The sequence below is a fragment of the Apodemus sylvaticus genome, chromosome 19 (assembly GCF_947179515.1).
Source record: "Apodemus sylvaticus chromosome 19, mApoSyl1.1, whole genome shotgun sequence".
Lineage (NCBI taxonomy): Eukaryota > Metazoa > Chordata > Mammalia > Rodentia > Muridae > Apodemus > Apodemus sylvaticus.
This window is the reverse complement of record NC_067490.1, coordinates 20,333,711-20,355,488: the sequence shown is the minus strand read 5'-3', so window position 1 is coordinate 20,355,488 and position 21,778 is coordinate 20,333,711. Positions and strand designations below refer to the sequence as shown.

Here is a 21,778-nt window from a genome sequence, read left to right as displayed (position 1 = left end):
CTACCTATTGGAGAATTGTGTGTGTGTGTGTGTGTGTGTGTGTGTGTGTGTGTGTGTGTGTGTGTGTGTGAGAGAGAGAGAGAGAGAGAGAGAGAATACTATTTACACTGTCAATAAGTAGGTATTAGTGGGAAATCTAGTGTTTTGATACAATTTAAAAAGGATAGGAAATATTTATTCTTGAGTTACAAATAGTGGTTTGTACATCCAATCTCTGTGATGGATAGGATGGTAAGGATAGGGTAAACAAATGCATCTGTTGGCTACAGAGCTTGTTCTTAAATGAATACCTTTTAGATATTTATAGGTGGAAGTTCAGTCATCTGTATTGACTCTTGTGCTATGAAACAGCAGGACTGAGTGTAGTAAAAGTTTTTTTTTTTTTTTGCCTAGAAATCTTAGAGCACAGTCCATTTGAGAGATTGTTTTTCCTTACACACTGGAGAAGGTATCTCTCTGTGTTTGCAGAGATTAACGATTGCCCTCAGAACACTTGCTTTACAGATGCTCATAATGGGGAGCAGTTAATTGATCTGATTTTGCTTTTCAATCATTTTCAAACAAAACACCCCATTTAATATTGCAGGCCTTTCTCTCTTTCATCGGAACCCTTTCAGTTTTGTAAAAGATACTGTTCCCATCAATACATTGATGTATACTAGGTTCTTGTCATAAGAGAAAGATTGTTTTCGGTGGTAGTGGTTTTTGAGACAGTTTTACTAGATATCCTAGGCTAACCTCCAACATGCTTACTCCTCCGCTAGGATTAAAGGCACATGCCTCCATACCTAGCAACAAGTTTATTTTCAGCTAAGTGTGTGTATAATGTGAATGATTCTTATGTTTGATATTATACCCTTATAAAGATGCATTTTAAAGTTTTCATTTCCCCGAAGGATTTACTGCTTTTCCGTTGCTGTCTGATTAGCGTGGATGAGCAGGTAAACAAAGGATGTTGGAGACTTAGCAGTTGTCCATCCTTTACCTGGAGTTTAGTCTCATCAGCAAACATGTCACCTCAAAGACTAACCCTTTCTGTAAGATACAAACCTGTCACTATGCTCCTTCTAATTTTGCAGCTGGCATTCCTCGTTCGGTGTTGAAAGACTGGCGAAGAGTCAAGAAGCTGAAGCAGACTGGAGAGTCATTTCTGCAGGACGACTCCTGCTGTGAGATAGGGCCCAACTTACAGAAGTGCCGGGAGTGCAGGCTCGTCCGCAGTAAGAAGGGAGAAGAGGCGGCCCACTCGCCGGTGTTCTGTAGATTTTACTACTTTAGGAGGTAAGTCGGAATACAAGAAGTGGCAGGGTCTAGTTATTTAATACTGGAGCTTGTACTAGTATTCTGAGAAGACCCTTTCCTGATGGAGGAGTGTGTCTTTATTCTGATATAGTCTAAATAATATTAACTCATGCTGGGCTGTGACAGTGGCCAACACACACACAGCCTTTTCATGTTAGGACTGAATTACTCATGTTCCCCAATCTTTCTTCATTCTTCCTTGATCAGAAAGTGTTAGCATTTTATTTCTTAAAATTTTTTTCTTTGAAATTTTCTTGCCAAAACAGTTTCCTTAAGTAAAAAATGTTGTCTGTGAATCGAGATAGACAGATTTAACTATTAAACATGGAATGGTTGTATGTAAACATTGTAGCTAATATCATAGTTCACAAACTTTATAGTAAAATACAAAAATTATCTAGATATCAATCTATTTAACATAGATATTGTTAAGTTCTCCACGTGTAAAACCTTTATATAAAGAGCAGGTAACACCACAGTGAAACTAGTTGTAAGTCTACTAGGCCCCATTTCTGTTCTTGAATCCCGTCTGGTGCCTCTGTGAAGTCTATGACCTTTCATAGGATGATAGCTGTTCCATGTGAACATGTGTGGCTACTCAGTGAAGGTTCAAGAGACGGGGGAGGGGGGGTGGGAAGGTGGGGGGTGGGGTGGGGCAGAGTGCACACACCCTTGCCGTCATTCAACAGTGTGCCAGTGGAAGCAGACTCCATCTCCAAAAAGGGAAAACAAAAAACCCAAAGCCATACATTGTTTTTTACTTCAGAGTCTATAGCCAGCAGTCACCAAAGAAAGGCCAGGCAGGCCACCTTGGGAAAGAGCTGAGGTTTACAGAAGTGGTTCTCATCCATGTGTAAAAGAAATTCCAAAGGAAGCAAAGCAGTAGTTCTGACAGGATGAGGCAAAGAATATTCTGATGAAGACAACCGTACTGGATGAAGGTGATTCAAATTGTTGCTTCTCAGAAGGCTGAATATATTCGTTTTCAAAGAGAAGCAGAACAAGGGGAAGTAGAAGTTCAAGGTTGCCGGCAGTGGTGGCACACGCCTTTAATCCCAGCACTTGGGAGGCAGAGGTGGATTTCTGAGTTCGAGGCCAGCCTGGTGTACAGAGTGAGTTCCAGGACAGCCAGGGCTACACAGAGAAACCCTGTCTCGAAAAACCAAATCAAACCAACCCCCCCCCCCCCAAAAAAAATGAAGTTCAAGGTTATTGTCACCTTCATGGCATTGCTATATAGCAATTTTGAAGCTAGCCTAAGGCTGTGAGACTGTCTCAAAAACTAAACACCTCATTAAAAATACAAAGATGGCTACGATTATGAAACTAGAAATCCTGAGGTGATTAAAGGTGTTTTTAACTTGATCAATTTTAGATTAAGGAAGACTAGTCTTACAATAACTTTAAGCCTGGTGTTACATGCTTCTAATTCCAGAACTCAGGATAATTACCCAGGAGAAATGTTGCTAGTTCAAAGCTAACCTAAGTTACAGTGGTAGCTTTTGGTGGGTGGGGTAAAGGGAAGCAAAAAAATGGACAATATTGCTTTGACAACATTGGGCAGATTCTGTCTCCTTTCTCTTATACATGCAGAGTGTTCCCAGTAGGTAACCGCTGACGGTAGTTACTTAAAATGCATAATTGAGGATGCCCTGTTGAGGGTTGGAAGTAGAGGCTTGTGCATGCTGGCCAATTGATGTGCCTGTGAGCTTTAGATACCCAACCCTTGGTTCTTGAAATAACCTAAAACCAGTGCTACTTATCATTGTCACTAGATAATGCCTGAGACGTTGAAATCGATCAACAACTTGAGCATGTGTGAGAAACTATCCTCTTTTATGGTTTATAATTACAACATATTTATAATGTGGGAGCATAAAAATTAATTCTCATCTTGGTTTCTAATATTTTATGTTTTAATGTTTCAGATTGTCCTTTAGTAAGAATGGAGTAGTCAGAATAGATGGTTTCTCTTCTCCTGATCAATATGATGATGAAGCCATGAGTTTATGGACCCATGAAAATTATGAAGATGATGAAATAGATGTTGAAACCTCTAAGTATATCTTGGATATAATAGGTGATAAGTTCTGCCAGTTAGTAACATCTGAAAAAACAGCTTTGTCCTGGGTAAAAAAGGATGGTAAGGAAGTTACTATAACGTGCACTTTAAAAATTTCATTCTAAGAATTCTCTCTATATTGTTTAATCTGTAAGTCCCTCATCTTACCTAATTTTATTGATATTTTAGCTGTGATAATGCCACCTCTTAAATGAAATTGAGGTTCCGATGTTCCATTTTGAAACTGAATGGACGATTTATGAAATTTACAATATTTTCATAAGTCTATAATATAAACTAGTGTGATGAAATGTCTTTGCATGAAAATTATAGTGTATACACATTATATACGTACGTACATACATACATACATACATACATCACCTGTTTTTTATATTTAAATCTTCTACATTTTGTTTAACTGACTTATTGCAGATAATGTGTTCAATTATCAGGTCTATAAAACAGAAAAGTTAACTACTTTGTGTATTTGTTTACGAAGTAACTTCATTCATTCTGTTAACTTAAATGTAAAGCGTTTTGCCTCAGTAAGTACTGATGTGTCAGATGCCCTTGGTGTTAGTTAGCTTCTTTCTTTACCTTTTCTTCCCTAAAATTAGTGGCTGATTTGTCAATGTATATGTGGTAATAATTAGAAATATTTTTTAGCATAACTGAAAAGTGATGGCTGTGACTGCTTGCTAGCCTGTGGGGAGGCTGTAGACCCCACTAATTACGCTGTAGTTTATACATGGTGGAAACCCTACTTTGAATACAAGCCAGCCATTTTAATGTTTACTTAGGATTCTTTGTGATTCCTATTTCATTTTAAACTTTTTTTTAAAGATTTATTTATTTTACATGTATGAGTACACTGTAGCTGTCTTGACTGCTGAGCTATCTCTCCAGCCCCCTCTTTGTAATTCTTATAAAGAGATGCGCTCATTATCTACTTTGGGAGTATAATCCCCACAAATAGGGAGTGGCGGCAGGAGGACAGTTAGCTTGTGGCTCGGCTGGTAATATGACAGTTGCATATTGAGAGGCTATGTCATAGATAAATAAGAATGGGTTCCTTTTTTACATTAAGACAGTGTGGTCATTCTTTGTTGATTGTCACTTATTTCTGCTGTATTTCAGCCAAAAGTGCGCCAATCAGAACATGTTCTGCTTTCTTCCCTTTTCAGCCAAAATTGCCTGGAAAAGGGCAGTCCGAGGTGTCCGGGAGATGTGTGATGCATGCGAGGCCACACTGTTCAATGTCCACTGGGTCTGCCGCAAGTGTGGATTTGTGGCTTGCTTGGACTGTTACAAGGCCAAGGAGAGGAAGAGTTCTAGAGGTGGGCACATAGGCTAATGAGATTCAGTGGGGATACTCTGTGTTGCTTGTGCCCGTCCTTACTGTGAGCCGTGGGAAAACAGCAGCAGTCAGCTCACTTTATTAGTGTCTACATTTGGAATGAGGTTTCATCTTCATGTTTAACCCCATCCACCCAGCAAAGCCCAGCCCGCAGTGGATCCACTCTGAGGCAGAATTTCTTCAGTCACCAAATTCAAATTTAGCTAAGGCTTAGTACTTTCCGACTCCAGTTTACAGTCCCTGGTATCTTTCTAGAATCTTTCAATTCAACAGTCATTCATGTTATGTCATACTTGAATATTTCTACATATCAGTCTATAATGTTTAAACAAAATTTTAAGAATATACTGCCATTACTACTATTATCACATATGTCTTTTTGTTATTTTGTTTGGTTTGGTTTGGGTTTTGTTTTCCATTTATTTACTCACTTTACATCCCGATCAATGACTGCCTTCATACCTGCCCCACCCACAACCCCATCCTCCTTGCCCCCCCCTTTCCCTTTCTGTTGTGAAAGACCCCATCCTGGCTTATCATGTCTTTTCAGGAATAGACACATCCTCTACCACCGAGACTGACAAGGCTTTGTAGTTTCTTTCAGATAGGACGAATTTTGTGTTGCATGTTGTATGAGTAGGTTGGTGTCCTTAGCACTACTGGGGGTCCTGCCTGGCTATAGGTTCTATGTTCCTCATAGTCTTAGCTAACATTACCCACATACACTCCTGGGAGCCTCCCCCACCCCCAGACCTCTGGCAAGTCCTAGGGATGCCCATCCCCACCAGCCTTTGATTTCCCATCATTCTCCTGTCCATCTCTCCTGTTTCTCCCAACGATCTCTCTCTAGATAGATAGATAGATAGATAGATAGATAGATAGATAGATAGATAGATAGATAGACAGACAGATCTATATCTATCTATATATCTATATCTGTATATATAATATATGTAATATACATATACATACATACATATATATATATATATTGATCCTGACCATACCACCACCCTGACCACCACACACCTCCCATTCCCCTTCTCATAGCCTCCACCAGTGCCCTCCCTCCTGCCTCCTATGTTGATTTTATTCCCTCTTCTAAGTGAGATTCAAGTGTTTTTGCTTGAGCCTTCCTTCCTATTATAGCTTCTTTGTGTTTCTGGATTATAGCCTGGGTATCCTGTACTTATAGCTAATTTCCACTTACCAGTGAATACATATAATGCATGTCCTTTTGGGTCTAGATTACCTTACTCCGATGATAATTTTAGTTCCATCTATTTACTTGTAAAATTCATGATGTCCTTTTTTCTAATAGCCGAGTAGTAGTCCATTGTGTAAATGGATCACTCTTTATGTATCCATTCTTTGGTTTCTTGACTACTTTTGATTCCTCTGTTAAGAATTCTCTATTTACCTCTGTACCCATTTTTTTTTTTTTTTTAAAATTGGGTTATTTGATTTGTTGGTGTCTAATTTCTTGAGTCTTTACATATTTTGGATATTATTCCTCTGTCAGATGTAGCGTTGTTGAAGATCCTTTCCCAATCTGTAGGCTTCTGTTTTATCCTATGGATAGTGTCCTTTATCTTCCAGAAGCTTTTCAGTTTCATGAGGTCCCATTTAGCAGTTATTAATCTTAGAACTTAAACCATTGGTATTCTGTTCAGGAAGATGTGTCCTGTCCAATTATTCCCCACTTTTCTTCTGTTAGATTTAGTGTACATAGTATTTCTGATTTTTTATTCTATTCCATTGATCAACTTGTCTGTTTCTGTACCAAAACCATGTGGTTTTTATCACCATTTTTCTGTAGTACAACTTGAGGTCAAGGGTAGTGATTTATCCAAACATTCTATTATTTTTCAGGAATGCTTTGGCTATCCTAGGTTTTTTGTTTTTCCATAAGTTGAGAATTGATCTTTCAGGGTCTGCAAAAAAAAAAAAAATGTGTTGGAAATTGTATGGGAATTGTGTTGATTCTGTAGATTGTTTTTGGTAAGATGGCCATTTTTACTATGTTAATCTTACTGATTAAGGAGCATTGGAGATCTTTCTATCTTCTGAAGTCTTTGATTTTTTTTTTTGAACTTCTTGTCATACAAATCTTTCACTTGCTTAGTTAGACTTTTATCAAGATATTTTATATTATTTGTGGCTCTGTAGAGGATGTTGTTTCCCTAGGTTCTTTCTGAGCTGATTTATCATCTGTATTTGGAGAGGTACTGATTTCTTTGAGTTCATTTTATCAACTTTTTATCAAATTCATTGATCAACCTGTTTGTTCCTATGCCAATGCAGTTTTTATCACTATTGCTTTGTAGTACAGTTTGAAATCAGGGATGGTGATACTCCCCAAAATACTTTTATTGTGCAGGATTGTTTTAGCTACCTGGGTTTTGTTTTCCCATTTGAAGTTGAGGATCTCAGAATCTGAAGGGAACACTTCACAAATTCTCATGTCATCCTTGTGCAGGGGCAATGGTAATCTTGCCTGTCTTGTTCCACTCTATGTGATGGCGAAGAGAGCACTGTCATCTATCTGTCTTCTTTCTTGGCTTTTGGTTTTGAATTTTATTTTTGTTTTGTTTTGTTTTGTTTTTTTTTCTTAAACAGGGTTTCTATGTGTAGCCCTGTGTGTGCTGGAACTTACTCTGCAAACTCAGGGATCTGCATATCTCTGCCTTCCATATGCTGGTGTGCCACTATATCCAGCTAAAATACCACAGATCTTAAAGACTGAAGAAAAAATATTATTATAATACAGATAATGAAAACTTTTGTATATATTTTTTCACATAAAATGGTATTAGTATTTTACTTGTTAATAAATATAGTTGATTCAGTTTTAAAAGGAAGTTACTAAATGCATCAAAAGTGTTGAAGGCTAGTCAGAAGCTTAGTATGTAAGGTTAGTGGTAGAACACTTGCCTAACATGTACAAAGCTTGCAGTTCAGTCTCCTCTACTGGAAAAAAAATAGATTGTGCAGGTGTGGTAGTAAATGTTCTGGAAAAAGAAGCAGGAGGTTTGGCTTGGGTCCAAGTTCATCCAGGGATGTAGAGCAAGACCCTGTTGATCTGGATGGATGGATGGATGGATGGATGGATGGATGGATGGATGGATAGATAGATAGATAGATAGATAGATAGATAGATAGATAGATAGATAGATAGATAGATAGATAGTTTGTTTACAGAGGGAGTGGCTACAGTAGTGGATCCAGTCATGAGTAAAGCTAGGGCCAGGTGTCCTTGGCTTGCTCATTAGGAGAAGAGCCCTGTCTTAGCATCCTGCCTCTTCCATTATTAAAGTCACCCCACTCTCTCAACCCTTTTCTTACACGTTTACTACCAGTAAGACCTGAGTATATAAAAGTGTTTCAGAAAATCTACAGCTATTTTTTTCCTGGAATATAAAGTAAATATGAATATATGACGTAACCATGTTAAAGAATTCATCTTGGCTTTTAAGTTACTTCCTATGATCTGTAGTTGCAGCTAAGTGGTAGGACACATAGGAGTCCTGTTTGATGTATAGAATCTTTCTAATACTATTAAAATGCATTTTGATAGGCCTTTTGTTTTCCTTTGTCAGATTTTGGAAATAGATTTTATTTTGCTGTAGTTTGTCCCCCACCCTACAGCCTTGTCCTGCATGAAAGTTTCCTCACCCTTTTTAAATATGGCATAATTTTTATAGAAATGCAGACAGCACTGTCACTGGCTTCCATGCTCCACTGTTTGGGAGCTGTATGTACAGCTTGTGTCAGACTGGATCAGTCTCTCCGGTCTCTTGACACGCGCCTTCGTTTATGTCCTTTGACTCTTCCGTTCACTGCTTTATAAAACTCACAGAGAATAGCTGTGTACATATGTTACATAGTGCTTGTCAGCTTCCGTGACTGCAGCATAAGCAACATTTACAGGTTCCTTTTCAGGTTTGTGAAAGAAAGACTGTTAAGGTAGCATTTGAAGTTTATTTACTGAAAATTACTTTCAATTAGGTTTTTCATGAAATAATTCTAGAATTTATGCTGAACTGCTTGTGCTGTTTACATTTTTATTGTTTTGTTGTTTTGTTTTAGAGCCACATTGTAAGTGGCTGCCTGTGTCAGTAAGTTCATAATGTTCCCTGAGATACATGGAGTACCCATGCTGTGCCTCAGTACAACTGCATGGAGGAGCCTTGTTTGAGATCAACAACAACAATTAATATTGGCCCTATATTATGTCCTGTCTTCATCGTCTTAACTGTGCGTTTTCCTTGCATGTTAACAATTATGGCCTTGAACCAACCCATGACCTTGAACATGCTAGATACATGTCAGCATTCATTGAGCAATATTAGAAGTCAGTGGTGCCTTAAGCTTGTATCAGTGTAAGAAGTCTAATGGCATGTACAGCCTGTTCTACAAAGACAGTAGCCAAGAGCTAAAGACTAACTACAGTCTGGAGGCAGTAAAAGGAAGAAGTGACCCCTACAAAAGCAATAGCAGACAATAGTTGTTTTAGAAAGTGTTATCAAACCCCTCCACCCTTTTTGCCGCCTCAATCAATGCTTTTATCAAGATTTGCTGGGTGTTAGATTTTTTTTCTGACATTTTAACAGAACAAAATAAAATCGAAAAGTATATTTTAAATTTTATGTAACTATACAACCATTACTTTTATAATTAAAAGATATGAACTTAAAATAAAATATATTGTCTTACAGATAAAGAATTGTATGCTTGGATGAAGTGTGTGAAAGGACAGCCTCATGATCATAAGCATCTGATGCCAACTCAGATTATCCCTGGCTCTGGTGAGAATGCTTTTTTGTTAGAGTCCTGGGTGCTCTGGGAGGGAGGGAGGGAGGGAGGGAGAGAGAGAGAGAATGAGAATGCTTACAGTTGCATAGCTGGATGTAATGATTTTGTGCTTGCGGTGTTTGAGGACAACCTTGGTTAAGTAACATAGCTTGTATTCATGTGTCCTCCCCACCCCTGCCTCCCCAAACAAATAAACAAGTATGCAATAAAATGGGAAAATATGGTTTAACTAATCTTGAATTGTCTTTTTCAAAATTATAGGACCACTTAAATTTAATAAAGATTACAGGGAAAAAAATCTTTCTTCCCAGACTTAGTGAAGAAAACTGCACAGAAACTGTGACAGAGAAATTGGATAATGATAAAGTTTTGGTCATACTGATGCTCCCTACAAAAAGGTTTTAAGTATTCTGATATCTTAATAATTGAACAGTAAGGAAATGAATATAGATTTGGTTGGTGGTTCTGTGATGCTTAGATGTCTGACAGCACTGAGTGATCCCTGGTGAGAGATCTGATAGCTCCAAATGCTCTGCCTGCTCACAGGCTCTGAAACAGAGCACGGGGGTGTGCTCCTAACCGCTGATGCTAACCTCTACTAACTCTTCTGTTTTACAGTGTTGACAGACCTTCTTGATGCCATGCACATTCTTAGGGAGAAATATGGTATTAAATCCCATTGTCACTGTACGAACAAACAGAACTTACAAGGTGGAAATGTTCCTACAATGAATGGTGTGTCTCAAGTAAGTAGAAAGTCTGTTCACATACAACACAACTGTTACATGACTTAGCTTTAGGTGTTTGAAACTCAGGTAATACCCAGACATGGTAGATATGCTTTTAATCACAGCATCTAGGAAGCTGGGGCAGGATTGCTGTGAATTCAGTTTCTAGGCTAGCCTGAGATATACTGTGTGTCTGTCTCAAAAGGGGGGAAAAAGCTCTACTCTTGGGTTTGTGTTTCTATATTACTGCATAAATTTCTTATGACTGCTTTTAACTCTGAATAATTGAGGAATAGTGTTAACTGTTCAAGTGTCTTACTTTATAGGCTCTACAGAATGTTCTCCATCACAGTCATAAACCCTCTGTGAGCCTGCCTGAGTCTCAGCAGCAGAACACCCCTCAGAAATCCCACACTAATGGCGGCAGCAGCCCTGGCAGTGCAAGCACAGACAGCAGGTTGACCCCTCCAGAGTCCCAGTCACCGCTGCACTGGCTGGCCGATCTTGCTGAGCAAAAATCCAGAGAGGAAAAACAAGGTGACTTTGTCCACTCTGTTTGTGCTGAAGGGCTTCACCGCCAGTGTCCTGACTACACATGGCCTGTGACTTACTTTGCTTTCTGCTTATTTCAGTGATAGCTTAGGATCAATAACGTATTCATCCTCTTTTATTAAGAACCAGCCCTCCAAAGATTGGTATCAAAATTAGTTACATACTCATTTATGATTGACGTTTGCAAAATTGTCAGAATGCTATATTATAAATTAACCCTAGTTTCTGATAGCATTTGACCATTTTTCTTCACAACAGAGAGAGCTAACATGTCTGAGGTTCTGAGAAAGTTATTAAATAAAATGCAAGGAATCTATTGTTTCTGTACTTCAGTATTAAATGCATGCACAATTTTTGTTAAATTTTATTTTAGAAAACAAAGAATTTACTCTTGAAAAGGAAATTAAAGAAGATGGAGACCAAGATGCCTCTGATTCTCCAAATGGCAGCACATCACCTCCAGCATCCCAGAACAGCGAACAAGGTTCAACCCTACGTGATTTGCTGACCACAACAGCCGGCAAGCTTCGAGTGGGCTCTACAGATGCGGGCATTGCCTTTGCTCCAGTGTATTCAATGGGAGCCTCAGTGAGTGTGCCAGCTCAAGCCTGTGTGTTAGATTTGCTTTTTACTTGCTGTCCAAGTGCCCTAATATTTACCTGCCTGCACCTCCAACCTCTGCTTTTAAGTTTGGGCCTTAAATTTATAGAGATTTGATAGTTAGCTATGGTTCTAACAAAACAGATGCAGATGAAATACAATGTGCTAAATTTGCTAGGCCTGTTCTCATTCGAGTTCTAACTTCAAAGCTAGAGTTTTGTGTATTTTTCATGTGGAATGCTGGAGAAGGTTCTGTGAGTCTGGATGAGCTTTCACCGTGTGAATGTTGTATTAGTAGTGGGAGTATTTGAGAGTATTTGTGGAGTGCTTGCAGAGCAAGGTTTTTTAATTATCAAAAGTAGGAAGCAGAATAATTTCCTAAGGAAATGATGGTATAGATGCTTTTAAAGTGTGTGGAGAATTCTTACCCTGCCCCCTTTGCAGCAGTTCAACACCAGTGTGTAAATTACAGTAGCTGTGCTGCTGTGAGTCCTCAGAGCTGGGGGTTTGTTGCATTACCAAACATAGGGTCCTCATTGTTTTCAGAAGTTTTTTTGGTTTTCTTAATAGAGTGGCAAAGGTGGCCGGAGTATGCCTAACATTCTTGATGACATCATTGCTTCAGTTGTTGAAAACAAAATTCCACCAAATAAAACTTCCAAGATCAATATAAAATCAGAGCCTAATGAAGAACCTGAAGAGAGCAGACAGTCTGCCACAAACGAAAGCGATAAGTTTTATCGTGACGTACCACATTCTTGGATCTGTGACCAGCATATTTTATGGCTTAAAGATTACAAGAATAGTAATAACTGGAAGCTTTTCAAAGAGTGTTGGAAACAAGGACAGGTATGTATGGTATACTCCATGGACTGAGGAGACGTAGGCAGAAGATTTAGTTTTTCCTGTGGGAAAAAGAAGATCCCCAAAATAACAGATTACCAACATTATTATCTCTGGATTTCTGCTTTTGTCCAGGTGGATGTAATTTTACAAGGAAGTAGATTATTAGTCAAATAGCTTTAATAAGTAGACATGTATTACTAATATATTTACAAAATTAATTTTTTCTTGTTCTGATTTGTGTTTCAAGTATGTTATATTAAAAGTAATTGTTTTGAACTGATGAAAACTGGTGCAGGTGTTTTTCCTACAGAAATCCCCCTGCCTCTGCTTCCAAAGTGCTAGGATAAGAGGCGTATGCCACCACACACCTGGCCTTAATTTTATTATATCGTAAATAAAAAGTTTGATTATTTCTTTGTGCCCAGATAAAATTGGTTTTCCATATGATCAAAGTTCTGACTTAATGTTTAATGCATTCTTCTGATGTCAAGTACTTATATTCATAAAAAATTATGAACCGATTTAATTACTGGCCTCAGAATATTAATATTGCTTAATTTGCTTCTTCATCCTTGAAAAATTACTAGACTTGTTTTTTAACCATTATGTACTATCTGTATGCTTGTGCACTATGTGCCTGTTGCACTCTGTGTGCCTGTGCTCTGTGTGCCCGTGCACTCTCTGTGTGTACTGCATGTACCTGTATAGTGAAAGTCAGTGGGCAGTTTTGGGGGTCAAGTCTATTCTTTCCACCTTGTAGATTTTGGGATGGAGCTCAAGGCATTATTAGGCTTGAATAAACATCTTTATCAGCTGACCCACTTCAGCAGCCACACTGTACAGTTAATCCTGGGGTTTAATTAGTAAGCTTGTGAGCATGACTAAGAGCCATTCCCCCACAGTGATTCTCAAGTCTTTTAGTGAACATTTTGCTATTTGAATTTTTGCTAGTTGAACAAGGAAGGGTTTAGCACATACTAATTATTGCTGAACTCTAGAACCTAGAAGAGTGTGGTAAAGAAATACACAGCCAAAAATATTCACAATGAAAGGTCTATAAATATCTAGGAATTTTAACACACATTGCAAGCTATAGCTATGTATTACAGGTTATTCCAGAAGAATAATCCTAGAGGTGAGAAGTCTGATTAGGAGGAACTGAGGTGTTTCAGTAAGATGATGGCAGTAACTTTAGAATTCTACTTAGAATTATTTTAGTATACCATTTAGCTGTCTTTTTACAGATTGGTAAATGGCTTAACTGGGAACTGTATTGTGTGAATTGCCAGCAACAATTACCTAATATCTGGGCCTATCTTAAGAGTTGAACATGTTATTAGATGATTGAAACAATATTTAATGGAGCATTCAGCTAAATTTCTTGATGAGTTTTGTTTTGCTTTTCATTTTATTTTATGTGTATAGGTGTTTTGCTTGCATGTTTGTCTGTGCCCCGCTTGCATGGCTGGTACCTGTGAAGGCCAGAAGAGGGCATTGGATCCCTTGAAACTAGAGTTATAGATGCTTGTGAACCACTATGTAGGTGCTGGGAATCAAACCCACATCTTCTGCAGGAGCAGCCAGTGCTGTGCTGTTACCTGCTGGGCCATCATGCATCCCTTGGTTTTGTTAGGAGCCGGTCTCACTATGTAGCCCCAGCTGGCCTGGAACTCATTGTGTAGACCAGAGTGATTGGGATGACTCTTCAAAAAATCCTTTGTAATTAAAGTTTTTAATTTGAGGCTTTTCTTTAATGATGAAGTTTTAAATGTTTTAGACAGTTAATGTCTTTTAGAGCGTCTTATAAGTCAGATTTCTAATTTCTCTATACTGTAGAACTATATTGTTGGAGTAAAAACTACATAATTTATGGGTTGAACAATTAAACATAGAGGTATTTTAATATAATTTAGTTGTTTTTATGAGTACTAAATCTTTAGTTACTGGTATTTTTTAAACAGTGATATAAAATTTGAATTCATGAGATCTAAAAGGTAGGATTCATTTATAGTCAGTCATCCAGCTCAAAGGTTGCCTCATACCTGTGCCCAGGGTTTCTATCCAGACCCTTCTAGAGGTAAAGGAAAATGTGCTTTTAGTATAAGTTCACTGTCCACTGTGTTTTGATCTTTTTCCCCAGTGTTACTGCAAATGTTTCATAGTTACAAATAGTTTTTACAATATCTATAGAAAGCTTGCCTATGGATAAAGCAGTCTCCCAAAATATTTCTGCTACCCATAAATGCAATATTCACTTAGTTTCTGAAAAGTCCTTTTCATTGAAGTTTTCATGCAAAACTGCCATTTTGTTGGGTACAGTGGCACCTGTAAATCTCTGCAGTCAGAAAACTGAAGCTGGGGACTCCTTATGCAACAGTGCAAAAGCCTGTGTCAACATGGAATAAGACCAAGGAAATACATAAATTTCTCCATTTCCTGCTGCGGCCTCTCCCATTGTTCTCATTCACATGCAAGCACCTTTCAAGTCCAGAGCTATTGAAGTAGCCAGTATTTTTACAAATTTGCCAGTAGAACTGAAACTTAACAGTGCCACCCACTTGCATGTACACTGAATCTTTAAAGTATTTAGGCACCTTTTAACTATTATTTATTTGTGTTTATTCATAAGCCTGCAGTGGTTTCCGGTGTGCATAAGAAAATGAACATTAGCTTGTGGAAGGCAGAATCAATTAGTCTGGATTTTGGAGACCACCAAGCTGATCTCCTCAACTGCAAAGACAGCATTGTTTCCAATGCCAACGTTAAGGAATTCTGGGATGGTTTTGAAGAAGTGTCAAGTATGTTGTTTTTCACTGTTGTCTCACCCATGTAACCTTAAGATGATACCTTGATAATACAACTTCAGTTCTTCACCTGGGAAGGAAGCCTCTGTATTAACATTGTTATTCATGAGAGAGGGACAGACACACACACCTGGGGGTAGTGACATACAACTGTATCTCAGCACTTGCTTAAGCAGAGAGACAGGGAATTCTTGAGTCCTAGGTCGCCCTTGGCTACTTAGTAAATCTGAGACCAGCTGAGCCTGTGAAGACCCTGTCTATGAAAGACAAAAATAATCTGGAAACAAAATAGTGGTTCATAATCCTAACTCTAGTCCTGATTTTCTTTAACTTTGACATAACTTATGCTGCATTTCCTAGTGGAATTTTGGTAACTCCCCAAAATTGTGGAAATTAAATTATATCATTTGTTAAATACTTTCAAAATTAAAAATTTTAGTTGTAAGACCATTATTAAGAAATATAAATAATTCTGAAGAACAACTTCTTTTAGACACTAAAAATAGTTAATGCATGTATCCCATATTAAAGTCTTCGGGTTGGAGAGCTGCCTGAGCAGCTCTTGGGGAGGGCCTGCGTCTGAAAGCTCACAGCTGCCTGCAAGTAACTTCAGGTCCAGGAGATCCAATGTTCTCTTCAAACTTCCTTGTATATATCTACACACGCATACATGAGTGCACACATACACAGTACGTCTAAAATGTGTTAATGCTGCTTGAATACATGAGGGAAAGGCCAGCCATTGCCCACGAAGCTTCTGTGGTGCTACAAGTTAGTCACTGACATTTTTTCCCAAATGCAAATAAAAAGGCCCAAGTTATATTTTCAGTAACTAGCTTCTGTCTTTATAGAACGTCAAAAAAACAAAGGTGGAGAAACAGTAGTATTAAAGTTGAAAGACTGCCCATCTGGAGAAGACTTCAAGACCATGATGCCAGCAAGGTAAGTATGTCATGGGAAGTTAAGCTGGGCTTGTTCCCAGCAAATACAACTAACTACAAGAGTTGTCTTTGTTTCTGCGTTTTGTTTTGGGGTGTTTTTGTTTGTTTGGTTGGTTGGTTGGTTTTTTGTTTGTTTGTTTTGTTTTTTGTTTTTGGTTTGTTTGGTTTGGTTTGGTTTGGGTTTTTTTTGGAGATTTATTTATCATATGTAACTTCACTGTAACTGTCTTGAGACACTCCAGAAGAGGGCGTCAGATCTCATTTCGGATGGTTGTGAGTCACCATGTGGTTGCTGGGATTTGAACTCAAGACCTTCAGAAGAGCAGTCAGTGCTCTTAACTGCTGAGCCATCTCTCCAGCCCCCTGTTTCTGCTTTTTGTTTTGTCTTGTTTTTTCCTCAATAAAGATAAATAACCCAAAAGCCTCATCAATGTGAAGACCTTGTACTAAGGGGAAGTACTATTAGGGTGTTGTGTCTGCTATAGATCTCCCTCTTTCTGGATCTTGCACCTGATCGGTTGTATTTAGGAAAGTGCAATTGAGACATTAGTATTTAGTTTACTGCGTGCCTCCCTCATACAGTACATCAGTTTAGACTCTGAAGGCATTCTAGAACGGTGTTGCCTAGTTTAAGGAAAGGGCATTACAGTATTCTTCACAACTTAAGGATTTTGTACCCGTCAGTGGTGGTTCAGGCCTTTAATCTTAGCCTTCATGAGACAGAGGCAGGCAGGCAGATCTCTGAATTCAAGGCCAGCCTGGTCTACAGAACTGGTCTACAGAGTTCCAGGACACCCGGTGCTACACGGAGAAACCCTGTCTCAAAAAAACTAAAAAGAAAAAAAGAATTTTCTACTTCAAAAATAGTTTAAATGCAAGTCTTTTATTTTTTTAAACTGTATTGTTATCTTTAGATATGAAGACTTTTTAAGAAGTCTGCCGTTGCCAGAATATTGCAACCCAGAAGGGAAGTTCAATTTAGCTTCCCATTTGCCAGGGTTCTTTGTACGCCCTGATCTAGGACCCAGGCTGTGCAGTGCCTATGGTAAGTATAATTCACATTTCTCTTTAAGTTGAGACTCTGTGAGAGGATAATAGACTTTAGCCCAAAAGTCAATTGTCCAATGACTTTATCTATTTCTAAACCTGTTCTTTAAATAATGTTATTGAAACCCTTCTTAATATCAAATAATATATGAATTTGGTAGATAGTGTAGTTAAGTAATACTTTTTAATTCTCTTTAACATTTCTAAGTTATATTTATTGAATTGTTTTGTGTGGGCATTTCCATTGAGAGTTTTAGGGGCTAGTGTTTAGGGACAAATGTTTATAGCAAGGCCAATAAACCCGACTTGTAATTAATTTGTTGTGTGGACATAATATCTGCATTATCAGATGCACCCAGTGCACTGCAGTGAACAACCTCATCTCCTACACAGGTGTTGCTGCTGCTAAGGATCATGATATAGGAACCACAAATCTTCACATTGAAGCTTCTGATGTTGTCAATGTTCTAGTCTATGTCGGCATAGCAAAAGGAAATGGCGTCCTCTCCAAAGCAGGTAAAGAACCCTAAAGAGCAGCGATGGGTGATGCTGTGGTCCAGGCTGGCGCAGAGGGTGGGAGGGGATTCTGACCTTTGATACTGAAAATTACTTTTCCCGTTTCTCATGTACAAGAAATTGTAATTTTAAAGGTAGATCTTTTTATTTGACCCTTTGCTTTTACTAAGTACTGCTAAATAGGCACCAGTTCTTGGAAATGTAAAGTGCCATTTGCAATTGTAATCACACACTCCCAACACCACACACACACACACACACACACACACACACACACACACACACACGATTTAGAAGAAAAAGAAGGCTTATAGGGTCAAGCAGCCATTTTCTTGTACTCATAGCTTTTACTTTTTATTCTTTAAAACCTTGCTCTACCATCTATCTTACCATCCTTTTCTTATTTGAAGTCATGGCTGTTAAGCTGTTACTCTCCATCGACTTCTTTTTAAAGTAGGTGTATATTGCTCAGTGAGGGATTTTGTGCCCAGTTAGTCAATGACACTGCAGGTAAAAAAAAAAATAAGAGCAGAAGAAAAAGTTTTAGGAGCAAGTATTTATAACAAGACAGACTAAAACTGTAGTTAAATTGTTGCATTGGCATAATATCTACACCTCAGTCACTGTCCCTCCTGCCCTCCACACTCCATCACCCCGCACACTCGGGCTTGTCTGCATGCGTGCTTGAATTAACTGCTTCTCTTGCATTCGCTGACACATAATTGGATAGTTAGTCATTTCTGTCTGCCTATCCCTTTCCCGCCTCCTATTGGGAGGGGTGGAAGTGTTACTGTCTCTTCATGTTTAGGACTTGACTGCACTGGCCTATTTCTGACACCTTATGACCAGACTTTGCTAGAGCTGTAGCTGTAGCTTTTTTAGTTTGTGTTTTACGTCTGTCTAGCTCAGAGTAGTTGTACTAAGCTATTACACACTGAATTTGATGTACATTTGACAGTAATAGATCTCAACTCTCTGTTTGCTGCTTAGCTCCTTAACTTTCATTTCTTAATACATTGAAACTCCCCCAACCTTGTTCTGCCCAGAAAACCTGGAGAGTCCATGGCACGTTGGAGTTGTCATGCCCAGCACTAATCTAGAGATAGAAACCACTTCTGGTTCTGATGACACATCTTTCCTGGAGCTTCCATGTTCCACTTAGTTGCCTCCTTTTATGTCAGTCCACTGACTGACTGGGTGTGACATTCATGCAGTGCTCATTGCAGCCAGCAGAGGGTGTATGATCCAGTGGAACTGCAGTTAAACCTGGCCCTGTGGGTGCTGGGGATGGAACCAAACCTGTGACCTCTGCTGTATTTAAATGTTCCTTTAGAATCCTTTTCGCTCTGAGGAACTTAACACCTAATGTCTGCAGTTCATCCATGGCCTAACACTGGGTCCCTGACTCCTCCTGATTCCCACCTTCCTGTATATGCTCTTTTGAGAAAACTTTACATTCTTTATACTTCTATTTCTTTTAATCATTATAAGTGTACACAGAGGGATGTTTTAGGATTATATTCACAATTAACCATTTCAAGGCACTGACCTATGCACGGCTCACGCTCTCCTGCAGCAGTTCTCCGGCCTGCATGTGTAGCTTGGATTAGGCCCATCCTGCCCGCTCTTCTGTTACTAGTGGGCCCAGTCATTCTCATCTCCCTGCTGAGTCATGCTCTTCTCTTGCTGTTACAGATTTAGGTGGCAGAAGTTGGGAATACCAATCCATGAATTGAAACTACTTTTATTTTAGTGTATTTTGGTATTTTATGGGTTTTGTTGCCATTGTTTGTTTGTTTTGAGGTAACACTTTGCTTACATGGTTCTCACTAGCTTTGCACTTGCTGCGCAGCCCAGGCTGACCTTCAGTTCATGTCTTCCCAAGAGTTGGGACTGTACAGATGCTCCGACTCACATGGCCCATCCTGTAATTTTATTGAGAAGACATTAAAAATATAAAACATTTTAAAAATACAGTTTTAAAGCAACCTAAATAAGCATCAGGTTCTCTATTAACCTTGTAAAGTTGTTCTTTTAATATTATTTCCTTAATTAAAGGTAAAATCTTTTCATAGCCATTATTTAAAGACTGAACTAGTCTCGTGGTGCTTTCATATTGTTATGACAGTGTTTATTAAATGTGTTTAATTTGTGTAGGTTTATTAAGACCTTCTGGAACTCCATGAAGTCCTGACTTTTTTAACACCCCCACCCAAAAAAAAGCCCTGCTATTAATCTATCACACAAATGATCAATACTGGGAATAAAAAACCTTTGCAGTCAGATTTGAATATTCTAAAGACTGTGCCATCGTAGATGTTAGAGGGCCTCTGATACATCCTTCGCAGTAGACAGCATCCAAACCTTAGAAAACACTAGAGAGATGTTGCTGTGGTTACCGCCACTCACTGCTCTTCAGAGAACCCAGGCTTCGTTCCCAGAAGCTCACAACTGTCTGTAACTCCACTTCAGGGTATCTGGTGTTTTCATCAGAATTCCTGAGGCAATAGGCACACGTATAGTACACATACATGCAAACAGTTATATACATTTACCAATATGGAAACAAACATGGAAAATTTTTCTATCATTGCCATACTGGGAATGCCTAGAGTTGATACCTTTGTTGGTGTTCTTCAAATTCCTTAACATAGATATGAGGATTTCTAATGTGTCAGCATTTGACAAGGATTATCCATTGTTTCTTTAGAACCTTAGCTTATGAAGAAATCTATTTATATGCGGTGACAGATTAGCCATAATAAAGGCAGAGGACCTATTGAAGTTAACGAGAATGCTTTTCATTAGTAACCACTAGGAAGCAAGCCCACGCACATACTTGCTACTCGCTTCACTGCGCCTAAGATTAAGGCAGTGGCTTCTCTTAGCCTTATTCAGTAATTATAGGAACCAAATAATAAAAGTCAAAAACAGTTGTTTTTTTTTTTTTTTTTTTTTTTTTTTTGTCAGTTAAGAAATGTCTTGAGTTTATGATAGCTCAGTCAGACCATCCCTGAGATGGAGAAACTTTTTTCTTTTTCTTTTTTTAAGATTTTATTTATATGTGTGAGTACACTATCATTGTCTTCAGACACATCTTAACTACTGAGCCGTCTCCCCAGCCTGCAACTTTTTTTCTTTTGAAACTAAATTTCTAACTTGAGAGTAGATTCTTTGTTTCTGAGGGAAAGAAACATGAAATTATTCTTTCTCTTCCTGTGGACACATAAGTCTCAAACTCAGACCTTTGCTCCCTTAACAATTTTAAACTATAAAACTAGGTTTAACAGTGAGAGTACTGACCCTAGCCCTGCAGGGGAATACATGTCTTTGTCTAGAAGCTGAGACAAGAGAATAGTGGGTCACAATCCAGACTTTGTTGAGCATCAAGTTCCACAGTAGTCTGCACTACATACTGAGACCAGGTTGGGGGGGTCGGTGCAGTAGATAAACAAAGGCAGAAGGATAGGCCTCCCACTCCAGTAGTTAGTCCTGGGAGGAGAGGGGAGGCCTTCCTCTCCAGTAGTCAGTCCTGGGAGGGTCTGTTTTTTGATAGCCTTTACTGACCAATTAAATAATTTCCTGTTTCAGGAATACTTAAGAAATTTGAAGAAGAAGAATTGGATGATGTTTTAAGGAAAAGATTAAAGGATTCAAGTGAAATCCCTGGTGCTCTATGGCATGTTTATGCTGGAAAAGATGTTGACAAGATAAGAGAATTTCTTCAAAAGGTATAACAGACGTCAAAACACCCCCCTTCCTTGAACATGAACTATCTGTGCATTTACCTTTTTGGCATTCTGTTATTTATGATCAGTTAAATACTTTTTAAAGTCTTTTTTAGTGTTGTGTTAATTTTAAAGCCCTATATGTGGAACGGACACAATGGTTCAGTAGTTACGATCGCTTGGTGCTCTTTCTGAGGACCTGCGTGGCAGCTCACACCCGTCTGTCACTTCAGTGCCCAGGGACCAGAAACCTTCTTCTGGGCACACACACATGTAGGCAAAGTACTCAAACACGGAAAGTGTAAAAGTGAGTGCATAACAGTTTCCAGAGCCGCTGCCTCATGGTTGTAAAGCCATTGTGTTTTGCTCATCTTCTTGATTTAAATAAAGTTTCTGCGATCTGTGTAAAGAATCCTTACCAGTTACCACCTTGTACCAAAAACCCTAAAAGTATTTTAACCTAAAATATAATGATTG

General features: G+C 38.6%; 1 protein-coding gene and 1 pseudogene across 6 annotated transcripts in view; one reads left to right on the top strand and one right to left on the bottom strand.

Annotated features, from left to right (window-relative positions):
* The window catches only part of Jmjd1c (jumonji domain containing 1C), a 168,136-nt gene that overhangs the window by 138,607 nt on the left and 7,751 nt on the right, over nucleotides 1-21,778 (top strand). For all 6 annotated transcript variants that reach the window (XM_052163908.1, XM_052163909.1, XM_052163906.1 and 3 more), the window contains 13 exons: nucleotides 1,080-1,281; nucleotides 3,231-3,445; nucleotides 4,552-4,704; nucleotides 9,443-9,532; nucleotides 10,158-10,285; nucleotides 10,594-10,804; nucleotides 11,193-11,407; nucleotides 11,990-12,268; nucleotides 14,895-15,063; nucleotides 15,921-16,011; nucleotides 16,925-17,055; nucleotides 17,451-17,573; nucleotides 21,165-21,304. In XM_052163908.1, the coding sequence (XP_052019868.1) occupies nucleotides 1,080-1,281; nucleotides 3,231-3,445; nucleotides 4,552-4,704; nucleotides 9,443-9,532; nucleotides 10,158-10,285; nucleotides 10,594-10,804; nucleotides 11,193-11,407; nucleotides 11,990-12,268; nucleotides 14,895-15,063; nucleotides 15,921-16,011; nucleotides 16,925-17,055; nucleotides 17,451-17,573; nucleotides 21,165-21,304 (2,147 nt within the window). The remainder of the gene's footprint in view (nucleotides 1-1,079; nucleotides 1,282-3,230; nucleotides 3,446-4,551; nucleotides 4,705-9,442; nucleotides 9,533-10,157; nucleotides 10,286-10,593; nucleotides 10,805-11,192; nucleotides 11,408-11,989; nucleotides 12,269-14,894; nucleotides 15,064-15,920; nucleotides 16,012-16,924; nucleotides 17,056-17,450; nucleotides 17,574-21,164; nucleotides 21,305-21,778) is intronic.
* Nucleotides 7,159-7,259, bottom strand: LOC127670324 (uncharacterized; annotated as a pseudogene).